Source organism: Halichoerus grypus, chromosome 7, assembly GCF_964656455.1.
Source record: "Halichoerus grypus chromosome 7, mHalGry1.hap1.1, whole genome shotgun sequence".
Classification (NCBI taxonomy): domain Eukaryota; kingdom Metazoa; phylum Chordata; class Mammalia; order Carnivora; family Phocidae; genus Halichoerus; species Halichoerus grypus.
The window spans coordinates 108390947-108404265 of NC_135718.1; the positions used below are offsets into that span (position 1 = coordinate 108390947).

The window sequence follows — 13319 nt, forward strand, 5'->3', positions numbered from 1 at the left end:
ATAATCTTGTAAACAAATATTCATCAACTTAAAAAAAATGGTTAATATCTAAACAAAATGGTTATTATATGTATCTAAAGCATGCAACACTATAAAGCTGTTGAAAAGAATGAGAGAGAGACACATACTGGCACAGAAAGATCTTCCCGATACATTAAACACAAAAAACAAATCTGGGAGAAAAAAATTCATATAGTACAATGCTATTTATGAATAAGCAAGAGAACTATTAATATGTACACTTACATACATGTAAATATATACTAAGTTCTGGGAAAATACACATCAAACCATGAACAGCAGTTACCTCTAACAAGGGAATATAGGAGAATGGGTGGGAATATCAAAGAGGACTTTCATGTCTTGGTTATATGCTTCTGTATTGATCTGGTCTTTTTATACTGAGATACCTCTTCATAGGTTTATATACAATTAAAAAATACAATTTCAAAACAAGAAGAAAGCTACTTAACAAAAACCTTCATATATTAGCCTTTCTTTCCTGTAAGAAACAGGTGAGTGAGGGGGGCCTGGGTGGCTCTGTGGGTTAAGCATTCAACTCTTGGTTTTAGCTCAGGTCATGATCTCAAGGTCATGAGATCAAGCCCTATATTGGGCTCTGTGCTCGGCATGGAGTCTGCTTGTCCCTTTCCCTTTGCTCCTCCCCTAGCTTGCACTTTCTCTCTCTCAAATACATAAATAAAATCTAAAAAAAAAAAGGGACTCCTGGGTGGCTCAGTCAGTTAAGCATCTGCCTTCTACTCAGGTCATGATCCTGGGGTCCTGGGATGGAGTCCCACATCAGCACTGGGCTCCTTGCTCAGCAGGGAGTCTGCTTCTCCAGCTGACTGCCACTCCCCCTGCTTGGGCGCTCACACTCTCTCTCTCTCTCTTTGACAAATAAATAAAATCTTCAAAAAAAAAAAAAAATGAAAGAAAGAAAGAAAGAAACAGATGGGTGATACCAATTGTGCCTGTTAGTATTGCTAGTTTTAGGAAAATGTTTTCTTAGTAATTATCTAGAACCACAAAATGCTAAGTGGCAATCTTTAGTCCTAACTCAATATTGTTATTTTAATTTGCTGGAATTAGCATAGAGAGAGAGGACATGTTAACAGACCGTACGCATACATACTGTATAATATGAAGCCACAGATATTTTCTTTGACCTTGACCACATCAAGTGAAAGGTTTCTAAAACCTCCCGCTCCTTGGAAAGCAAACCAGGGAATATAAATTGCCTGGGCCTGTGGATCTTTGTGTTCTGCTGGATCAGAAACCCAGCCTGGCAGAGTTCACTGTGAAGAAGCCAGCAGCAGTACCACCGCCACAGGCTCAGCACACTGACAGCGTGAAGCAAAGGGGCAGGGGGAGAGCGTGACAGATTCTTATGTTTTTAGCAACCAAAATGAAATGTGGCATAGTATCAGATTTAATGTGTATCAACCTATGTATTTGAGTCAAAGTTTAAGCAAAAACAATACTGAGAAATTTTTCTAACTAGTGTAATAATCACAAATTTACATACTGAAATTATGCACTCAACCCAAAACGGCAAGATCAGTAACCAAGGGTTACTGCATACAATATCACACTTCCACACATGCAGACACACAAACCAGTTTTGTAATGTTCACCAACACCTATTTAAGCAGCATCATTCTCTTGGACAGCAGTTCTAAATCACACCTGAAAAATTCTCTCAGAGGCATTCAAATAGGCAATTACTGGGGATGCCTGGGCGGCTCAGTCAGTTAAGCATCTGCCATTGGCTCAGGTCATGATCTTGGGGTCCTGGTATCGAGTCCCGCGTCAGGCTCCCTGCTTCTCCCTCTGCCCCCCAACTTGTTCTCTCTCAAATAAATAAAATCTTAAAAAAAAAAAAAATTCTAAAAAGCAAAGAGAAGAGAGTTGTAATCTATAAGGAGAAAGTATAAGATTATATAAATATATAAGACATATATTTATATATTAATATAAATTCTATGTTAAATTATATAAAATATAAAATTTTAAGGGGCACGTGGGTGGCTCAGTCGGTTAAGCGTCTGCCTTTGGCTCAGGTCACGATCCCAGGGTCCTGGGATCGAGCCCCACATTGGGCTCTCTGCTCCTCTGGGAGCCTGCTTTTCCCTCTCCCTCTGCCACTCCCCCTGCTCTCTGTCAAATAAATAAAATCTTAAATATATATATGTGTGTGTGTATATATATATAAGATTTTAAGTATGAAATATTAGTAACACTAAGCCTAGAAGTTAGGGCCACAGTTCACCATTACTGTGAGATTCCAAACAGCACCATGAGTACCTACTGCTCCCTTTGTTACACCGTAATATCGGAGTCTCAATCCATAGCCACAGAGTATATAGATCCAACTCTAGTCTACCATTCTGAAAATCTCATCACTGGTCTCTAGAGAGAGACTTTAAAAACCTAAAACTCAGGGGCGCTTGGGTGGCTCAGTCATTAAGCGTCTGCCTTTGGCTCAGGTCATGATCCCAGGGTCCTGGGATCAAGCCCCGCATCGGGCTCCCTGCTCAGCGGGAAGCCTGCTTCTCCCTCTCCCACTCCCCCTGCTTGTGTTCCCTCTCTCGCTGTGTCTCTCTCTGTCAAATAAATAAATAAAATCTTAAAAAAAAAAAAAACAAAACTAAAACTCACAGATATATATGTACATGGACACATCCTCCAAAAGGCCCAATATATACCAAAAATATAGAATTACAAATAGGTATCCTAAATTCTTTGGTCTCTAATCTCTTTCAGTTGGCAAGTAGGGGTTTATGGGTTTAAATGAAAAACCAGATAGTACGTACTTAGAGCATGCCTGGCACACAGCACTCAATAGATGGCAATTCTTTCTTCACCACTTCTTCGAAGAACTGAGGCCCACCCTAAATCTGTCAGCAGAACCCTGTGTCCTACCTCCCTTTTCCCTGATACTCTAGATTCTTTCAAAAGTGCGTCTCTCAACAGACCTCCAAACATGAACTTTCAGAGATTAAAAAAAGTTGAGGCCAAAGCCAAAAGACATCTCTTCCTGCCACCAAAAGATGGTGTAAGACAGTGGACGCTTGCATGTGGACACACTCGACTTGGAACAAATGGACTTTCAAACCAGTTTTAAGTAGAACAGAGTCAATACATTAGGTTTTCTGACACAAATGACAATCTTTGAATAACCCTGATCCATTACTTTTCTTAATTTCACATTACTCAAAGTGTTCTCACAGTTCCCAAAGTGTGGCCCCCAAAAAGCAGCATCAGCAATACCTGGAAATTTGTCAGAAATGCAAATTCTTAAATCCCACCTCAGAGCTGAATCAGAACCGCTGGGGATGGGACCCAGCAATTTGTGTTTTAACAAACTCCCCGCACTAAAGTTTGAGAACGATTCTATATAATCTGGTGAAGAATCTACAGTGAAACTCCAAATTTACCTATTCCAAAAGAAATCTGTTAACATTGATAAGGTTAACATTATCAAGTATTCTGAAATCTCCTATGTGTAGTATATGACAAAAAGCCTATTTGACTCACAAAATCAATACAAAAGTCCTACTAAAACATGCTTTTAAAAAGAAATTTTATAATGAGAGGTAAAAATACAGGGAGGCACAAAAAGGTCTCAAAGGATATCTAGATGAAGGAAATTATATTATGAAGTCATTAAATACTGGGGCGCCTGGGTGGCTCAGTCGTTAAGCGTCTGCCTTTGGCTCAGGTCGTGATCCCAGGGTCCTAGGATCGAGCCCCGCATCGGGCTCCCTGCTCCACAGGAAGCCTGCTTCTCCCTCTCCCACTCCCCCTGCTTGTGTTCCTGCTCTCGCTGTCTCTCTGTCAAATAAATAAATAAAATCTTAAAAAAAAAAAAAAAAATGAAGTCATTAAATATTAACCAGAAAACAAATGTGCCAGCTTAGAATGAGGTCTCTACCTAAACATGACATTTGCATTGGCCTATGCTTCTGGTTCACCTTCTCTGAAGAAAAAACATTCCTATGAAAAGAGTGAGTGAAAAAGAACCATGACCTATGTGTCCTCTGACTGACACCCAGGTCCTAAGACAAATCATTCTAAGAGGATAACATTTAAAACACTAATTCAGGGGCGCCTCGGTGGCTCAATCGTTAAGCGCCTGCCTTCGGCTCAGGTCGTGGTCCCAGGGTCCTGGGATCGAGCCCCGCATCAGGCTCCCTCTCCGCGGGAAGCCTGCTTCTTCCTCTCCCACTCCCCCTGCTTGTGTTCCCTCTCTCACTCATTGTGTCTCTCTCTGTCAAATAAATAAAATCTTAAAAAAAAAAAAAAACACTAACTCAAAAATATATGTGCACCCCTATGTTTACTGCATTATTTACAATAGCCAAGATATGGAAGCAGCCCAAGTGTCCAACCATAGATGAATAGATAAATATGTGGTGTACACACACACACACACAAAATAGAATATTAGTTAGCCACAAAAAAAGATGAGATGTTGCCATCTGCAACAACATGGATGGACCTGGAGGGTATTATGCTAGGTGAAATAGGTTAGAGAAAAACAAATACCATATGATTTCACTTACATGTGAAATCTAAAAAACAAACGAATGAACAAAAAGCAGAATCAGACCTATGAACAGAGAACTGATGGTTGCCAGAGCAGAGGGAAGAGGGGGGAGGGATGAGCAAAATGGGTGAAGGGGTGTGGGAGATACAGGCTTCCAGTTCTAGAGTAAGTCACAGGAATAAAAAGCACAGTATGGGGAGTATATTCACTGGTCCTGTCATAGCGCTGTGTGGTGACAGATGGTAGTTACACTTGCAGTGAGCATAGCATAATGTATAAAATTGTTGAATCTCTATGTTGTACACCTGAAACTAATGTAACATTGTGTATCAACTATAATTCAAATTGGAAGAAAAGAAAAAAAGAGGGTAATATTTACTTTCAGAGAAAGTAAGGTCTAATGTGATTTCAGGTCCCCAAAATCCCTACCTTTTTGATGCTTTCTGAAAATTCTTTAATAATCAAGAGTCACCTGAGAGGAAAAAAGACTTAGAGAAAATAGAGACTTAAAATGTAAGTGATAAGACAATTCAACCCTTTAGCATGCCCTCAAGATGACAAGAGCAGTGTTTTAGTTTACAAAACATGTTCACATACAACTGACATAATGTCTACAACCATCTCAAGATAAATAACAACACTGCTACTTACTGAGTACTTGGTACATAATTTTATGAGGCTGGGAGGTGTAAACTCTACTAATGTCTGACAGAAGACAAGATTTGAATCCAATTCTACTTCTAAAAGCCATGTTCTCTAAATCTCTACACTAGAGCAAAATTTGGAGGCAAAGGCATGAGTTTCACATTCATAATTTAACAGCTATGTGACCTTAGGAAGTCATTTAATTCCTTTAACTCCTCATCATCTATAAAACAGGAAGATCAATACCTACCTATTTCAGAGTAGTTTTAAAGATCAAATGAGATAAAGAACATAAAATGTCTTCATAAACTCTAAAAATACATACACAAATATTATTATCATCATCATTCCTGATTTTGATAAAGAATGAACAGGAGGAAAAAAAAAAAACAGTGAAAGAGGGTTGCAGGGGGAAAGATGCTTTTGTTTGGCTTTGCTTTCTTTTTAAGCATGCTAATGACCTTTAAGAAGGATCTTCAGACTTCATTATTTACCTGGGACCTTACTGTCAGTTGGGCTGTGAGAACAGAATCTGTATTATTTTGTCACTTTGCTGTAAGTATAGACACAGTTATGTATCTGTAACTTCTGCAGATTTGGAGGTTAATAAAAATGTAACAGCTTATTTCTTTTTAAAAGTTTAGCTTCTCATGAGAATCAGTGACCATGGCGCACCTGGGTGGCTCAGTCTATTAAGCGTCTGCCTTCGGCCCGGGTCATGATCCCAGAGTCCTGGGATCGAGCCCCACATCGGCCTCCCTGCTCAGTGGGGAGTCTGCTTCTCCCTCTGACTCTCACCCCCACTTGTGCTTTCTCTCTCGCTCTCTCTCTCAAATAAGTAAATAAATAAATAATATCTTTAAAAAAAAAAGAATCCATGACCACATTGGGGTGCCTGGCCGGCTCAGTCAGAAGAGCATGCAAGTCTTGATCTTACGGTCCTAACTTCAAGCCCCATGTTGAGCATAGAGATTACTTAAATTAAAAAAAGAAAAAAAGAAAAAGAAAAGAATTAGTGACCACTGTACTAGGCCACCATAACCATAATTAAAATTCTCTTGCAACAGCCTTCCTATTCTTTTCTACAGTATCATTTTCAACCTGGGGTGCCTACATCTTTCATTCTGCAAAGATTAAAACATGAAGTAAATCAGTCCACTTAAAATGATGAGTTTGATTTAAGGGAAATTATTCAAAATTTCACAATTTAAGGTTAATTTTTAATAGTATTTTCAGCAAATGAGAGAAGTTGAAGTGAAATCACTCAACTGTTGCAAGGTCAGATATTAAAAAACAATTAAGTATCCAACCCTAGATTACTAGTCACAAAACATCAATTCACCAAAAGGTTCAATAGTTGAGTTCAGAAGTCATACAACACTCACCCCTTTCGTACCAAAGCGAGCCCTATTATTTTTATTCCTAAATTATTTTCATAAAAATCACTTTTAACAAGGCAAATTATTACAACCTACCCATATATTAACAATAAAAAATACCATTTCTTTCTACAGAAGAAAAATCATGGGCTCTGATAAGCCATTTCTAAAACGTCTGTACATTTTTACTGATTACAAACAATATTTGATCTACATTTAAACCTACATGTAAGCTCAAAAGCCTGCCAGACCTAATAATTTCATATATGAAATTACATGCTAATACCTCAATACTGAAACTCAAGACAGCTATTTGTACACTACTTCCAGGATTCAGATTTTTTATGTAAATGTCAAATGATAGGTTCAAGAGCTTTTGAATCTGATTCATTTATTCATTCAATTCAGAATCTGCCATGGTTTGTTTTTTTTTTAAAGATTTTATTTGAGAGAGCGTGAGCAAGAGAGAGAGAGAGAGAAATCACAGGAGCAGGGGCAGAGGGCAGAGCAGGGAGCCAGACTCCCAGGACCCTGGGATCATGACTTGAGCCGAAGGCAGACACACGACTGAGCCATCCAGGCGCCCCCTACCACGTTTTTCTAAGCAGTTCTCAACTAGGAGCAATTTTGCTAAATGTCCCCTGGGGTGGGGGCAATGTCTGGAAACATTTCTCGTTGTCACAACTGGAGGCGAGGGTTGCCACAAAGGGGTGCTACCGGCATCTAGTGAGTAGACGCCAGGATGCTGCTAAACATCCTACAAAGCACAGGATAGCCCCCCCCAACAAGGAACCATCCACCCCAAAATGTCAATACCGCCAAGGCTGAGAAACTCTATCTATAGAAAAGTTGATAAACACTGTGGGGCACCTGGGCAGCTCAGCCGGTTAAGCATCTGCCTTCGGCTCAGGTCATGATCCTGGAGTCCCAGGACAGAGCCCCACAACAGGCTCTCTGCTCAGCTGGGAGTCCGCTTCTCCCTTTGCCCCTCATCCTGCTTGTGCTCCTGCAAGTGCTCTTTCTTGCTCTCTCAAATAAAATAAAATCTTGAAAATAAATAAACTAAGTCGCAAAAATTTTTAAAAAAGTAAGTTTATAAGCACTCATCTGTCTAGAAACAGTATTCACTTCACCTTTGTTTCCTCTATTATTTGCTAATGACAGTCTTTTCATACCAGACTTCAACAAACTTACCCTAGTCCCATCCTTTTGATCAGCTTCTAACTTCCAAACTTGTTGACAGAATAATCATTATCTCAGCCAATTTCAAAACCTCATAGTCTTCGACTCACCCCTATTTTTGTAATTGTAGTGGTAGTAATAGCAGCAGCTAACACATATTAGCTCTTACTTTGTGTCAGGCAGTAAGTGCCTTATGTATATTAACTAATTTAATCTAGGTACTATTATTATTGGTGCTCTTATCCCTAGTTTACCAATGGAGTCCAAGGCATAAAAAGGTTAAATAACTTGCCCAGGGTCACACAAATAAGCAGCTGAGCCAGGTTTCAAATCCAGGCAGAATGGCCCCAGAGTTCATGCCCTTAATAAATATTCCAAAGTGATCTCTCTTCTTTCATCCTCTATACTGAATCATGAAGCCCTTTAAGTTCTACAAGGACAGGGACTCTTGTTATGTCCACAGCAACATTCCCGAAGCCCAGCTACATAACAGGTACTCAAAAATCTTGTTTATTGAATGAATGAACTATCCCTCAAACTTACCCCTACTATTTCCTTTGCCTCCACTTAAGGCCAGTCTTGGAGCATTCACACCTGGGTCTGTTGATATATCCTATGAATTAGCCAATCATGTAAACTGATAGAAGCTCCTCTGCCACATTTTCCATCACCCAGGCCCAATCAAATATACCCAAAGCTTTCTTGCGACCGCTTCAATTAGAATCATAAAATCCTAAAGTCAGAGGCTACCTTAGGGATCCTCCAAGCCAATATTTTGCAGATAAAGAAACCCAAAGATGGCAAGTAACTAAATTACGCAGGCAGGTGGAGCCAGGACCAGAACTTGATTCTTGCAATTTTTGCTCTAGGATTTACTCCTGGAGGACTTGCTTCACTCCCGACAGATGTCTCACTATCCCACCAACAAATCATGTTAATTCCCACTGTTTACACTCAAGTTGTCTCTCCTGCCCAGCCTGCCCTCTTTTCCTTGTTTCATAGATCCAAATCCTATCCACCCTTCAAAATTTCTTCCTATTCCATTCTTTATGACATTCCTCCTTCTCTGAAAAGTTTAAATCTTCAGTAAGATGCTGGAGGAAGAGAATCACTGTTGCCTATTGGGCCAAATTTAATGCATACAAACACTTCTCACAAAGCTAGGCTACTTGGATGATCTTCCTCGAAAGCGTGTCATCCATTCTTTCCTCCAGTGTTTTAGAAAGTGATTTTAATAAAGACTAACTCATACATAGCGCCTTCATAAAATGTTCATATATCTGGAAGAGAACCTCACTCACATCTTTTAACAGTAGACATGTAACACCTGAATGGCCCCAAATCACTTATATCTTCTCCATTTAGAAACGACTCAGCATATTCACAAAGTCCAAACCCAGAGCTCTCTGATACAACTCAACTAGCAGCCACAGTTCCTTGAGTTCATCTCTTTCTTTGCATACTACCATCTATCATTACTTCCTCCAAAACTCCCATTTCTAACAAATAGTTCACACTTCTTTTTCTTCCTCCTCTTCCCTACATTGTGCAATATAAACACCCTGTCTCTTTTATCCTTTATTATTAGTGAAACTCCAGTTTGCTACCACTCATCCAACCTCAACTATCCAGCCTTTATATAAGTCATATCTATCTCTTCAGCCTAAGGTCTTATAGTATCCCAACCCCATGAAGGTCAATTTTGTTTTTCCCCCTTCTCTCCTCTTCCTTCCTCTAGAAAAGTGGTCTCAAAAGTGGTGTGGGTACAGCTCAGAGGAAGCGAAAAGGATCCACTGGGCTGCAGGAAAAAAAATATATTAGAACTCTCATTATACTTATTTTTTCATCTCATCCCTTCTTAAATTCTATTTCTGTGTGCATTTATAAGTTACATAACATATTGGTACAGCAGAACAAGTACATATATAATTAACAGATAACGAATTCTTGGAGTATGTGCTCTTTTACTGATAAGAGGATATGATCAAAAGAGCTTGGAGACAACCATTCTAAAAATACCTTGATAATGAGGCCAAAGTAATAGGTTCCAAACTATACAGAAGATTTATGTACATATGCACACACTGTAGGAAGAAAACTCTTGTTCATGTCCAAAGTCCTAACCATGCCCACCAACCTCTAACCCCTGCCAGCTTCTCAGAACTGCGTCCTACTCAAAAGAGGCGAACACAGGAGTCTGGCAATGCCTTTCATTTCCAGTTTGGGGGCGGGGGGGGCGGGGAGAATCTCAAAAGCGCTGAGATACTACCCTTATCTTTGCCATGTTAGAGTATTTCAAGTCAATGCTCACTATTCTGACACTGCTCGTAGTCTGAGTTATACTTGTATATACTTTATACGCCACTAGCTTCTGAGATTCAGTTCCTATTTCCAAATCCCTCGAGGCACAACCCGTTCCCTTCGCTAACGACCGATACACTAACACCTACTGGATTGAGCTCACACCTCCCAGCATCCTTGCCTCCCCTGGGGATACTACCCACCGTCTTCCCCAAGCCACACAGTCTGTCCCAGGGTAGAGGACAGTCCATCCACCGTCCCTAAGACCACTTCTCTTTCCTTCTCCGCCCCCGGGAGCTGCCAGCCAGGCTGGAGACGGGAGGGGGGAGGGGTGTGACTCGCCTCCCGTGACTGGCCCAGATGGCAGCGGATTCCGCCCCCACTCTCAGGCACCCCGCCACCCCTAGACCCCCTAGAGCGGCCTGTCTCCTTCCCACCCCGCCCCAATCCCACCCCCGGCCTCCCCCACGCCCTCACGCCAGCTCCCAGACACACTCACCATGCTGGGTGAAGACATTGAAGCCGGCCTCTGTGGTGCGCCCCGCCAGGTCCCGCCTGCGACCGGAGGGCCTGGCTGCACTGCTGACCCGGATCCCGCGAGGTTGAGGCTGCTGAAGCCCCGGAGCCTCCCCGACGCGGCCCACCTGCTGCCCCATCCCTGCGCTCGCGTACTCCCGCGCCCCCGCCGACCCCAGGTCACATTCCTCCTCGGCTCCGGCCTCAGGCTCCCGGCGCTGCTCCGGCCTCTCCTTCCCAGTCCAGGCCCCGGCCCCGAGCGGTCGGGCCGCCGGCTGCTCCGCGGACTCCTCAAAGCAGCCGCCGCGCTGCTTCTCAGCGACTCACAGATTCTCCTTCTCCCTCCTCCTCCCGCGGCTCCGCGCCCCCAACGCCGCCGCCGCCGCCGCCGCCGCCGCCATCTTTAAACCACCGAGCGCTGGGAGAGCGTGGGACAGAGCGTCTCCCGCCCCCCACCCGACCAGTCACCTCCGCTACTCGGAGGGAGGGCTTCCCGGCGGCCCCGCCCCGGCCAGGCCCCACCCCGCCCGCGCCGCCCCTGCCTCCTCCCCGGGTGGGTCCCCCCAGTGCCCACCTCTTTGGCACGTCCACCGCTCCTTCAGGTCTTTCGGTCCCTGTGTGCCTTCGCGCCACCTGGGCCTCCCAGGTCTGACTTGTCTTAGCCGACCCCTCCCAGCTTCGGCGCTACATGCTACCGCCTTTTGGAGTTGGACGGTCTAAAGCCTTCCCTGTCCCACCTCCACCTGTCAAATCAGTCAGTTGCGCTGAGCGCCCCAGGTGCCCAGTTGAGACAGGACAGCACAAGTCATTTGCTACTTGCCATCCAAGTGAGGATCCCTGAAAAGCCCAGGAGAATCCCTTCTAACACCATTGTCAGCAGCAGGCCTAGAGTCTAAGATTATACAAAATTTACACGAAGGTAGTAAAAAGGTACATTATTATTGTATTGTAATTTTTTGAAATTATTTCATGATGTTAAATTGCACTTGCCTCCGTTGTCTGTACTCTGCGGTCTCATTGGATAAGCAGTTATGGCCCCATTCCTCATATTATATTACCATGAATTCCCCTTGAACTCCTTTACCGTCTAACCACATGTTTCTGTTACCATTACAATGCTTGACAGTAAAGCTAATCCTTGCACTGGTGTGCTTTATATACCGTGCTCGGGGTCGGGTCTCCTTTTGATGACAAAGGGGGAAAAGAAAATTTCTCTTTGACCCTGTTTCTGAGTAAGAACTTACTCATCATTAATTTATAGTCTAAAGAGAGTGACTCAAACAGCAGTTTTTTATACATGCACACGCATACATATGTACAAATATTCATTAATCATTGCCCCATTGCACATTCTTGCATCTTAATACTGACCCAGTTTTTTTTTTTAATTCTCAAGGAACTTGATAACTGTCCTCTTTCTATTCCTTTCACTCCCTTATTTCCCTGATAAAAAGTATCAGTTACTACAGGTACCACACTGAAAATTTGCTTAAAATTAAAGCAGACAGGATGGGAGACATTGCAAAGAAGCAACAAAACATCCACTGGGAAGATAGGTTCAGGGGGGAAAGGTGGATGCAGCTCTCCTTTACACATCTTTCATAGAACCAGGCTGACCTTAGATGAACCATTCCACTGACATTGATACTACTATCAGAGCGTTACGGAATTATTCCATTGCCATCCAGGGTGTAACCAGAAATAACTGAAAGTCTCCCCCCCAAAAAAGGGAACAGAAACACTATGCTTTAGCGCTAGATAGAATATGAATTTTCCATTTAGATCAAAGTTTTCCTGTGTTTAAAATATTTTTTTCCTTTTAATTCCCAAAGTGTTTGCAACTACTGGGGAAAAAATCATTTACAAGGGACAAAGGTTAATATAGAGCTAGAATTTGGTTTGTTGTTTGGTTTTTATTATCTGATAGAATATTAATTTGAGGATAATAGTCTGGCTTCTCTGCTAATTCACCCATGGCACATAGTAGATGGGTACAGGACAGTAGTTAAGGGCAGGGACTCTGAAGCCAGACTGAGTTCAAAACTGGGCTCTGATACTTATTAGGTATTTGCTCTTGGCAAATACTTAACCTTTTGTGTGTCAGTTCCTCATCCATGAAGTGATGGTGATAACAATAATACCTACCTGATAGGGCTGTTGTTAGAATTAAATTGGTTAACATAAAGCACTTAAAACAGTATTTGGCATTTAATGAGTGTTATAGAAGTATTAGTACAAAAAAATTAATGTTTTCAGAAGTCCATCAGATTTTCCAAGCCTAATTTTTTCAAGTGGTACGACTTAGACTATGGAACAAATGCTACAATATTTATTCAGGAAAGCCACTGTCCCCCACTTGCCACCAGCTAACAACAAAAACACCAATCAACCAATTAAAACATGTATGATCAAATATCAATTTATTAAAAAACTAATGATGTAATGTATGGTGATTAACATAATAAAATAAATAAATAAAAAGAGTGCACTTAAAAAAATAAATATCACTTTATTAGTCATTCCTACGTGATCATGCACATGTGGACTATTATATAATACCTTTGTTTTGCATATGAAGATTCCTCTACCATTGATTCTTTTTTTTTTTTTTTTAAAGATTTTATTTATTTATTTGAGACAGAGAGAATGAGAGAGAGAGCACATGAGAGGGGGGAGGGTCAGAGGGAGAAGCAGGCTCCCTGCTGAGCAGGGAGCCCGATGCGGGACTCGATCCAGGGACTCCA

The 13319-nt window shown here is 41.9% G+C and overlaps 1 protein-coding gene across 4 annotated transcripts in view; it reads right to left on the reverse strand.

Annotated features, from left to right (window-relative positions):
• The window catches only part of ABL2 (ABL proto-oncogene 2, non-receptor tyrosine kinase), a 112954-nt gene extending 101936 nt beyond the window's left edge, over positions 1-11018 (reverse strand). For all 4 annotated transcript variants that reach the window (XM_036120932.2, XM_036120927.2, XM_036120929.2 and 1 more), the window contains exon 1: positions 10559-11018. In XM_036120932.2, the coding sequence (XP_035976825.1) occupies positions 10559-10715 (157 nt within the window). In that variant the 5' untranslated portion in view covers positions 10716-11018. The remainder of the gene's footprint in view (positions 1-10558) is intronic.
• Between the last annotated feature and the right edge of the window lie 2301 nt (positions 11019-13319).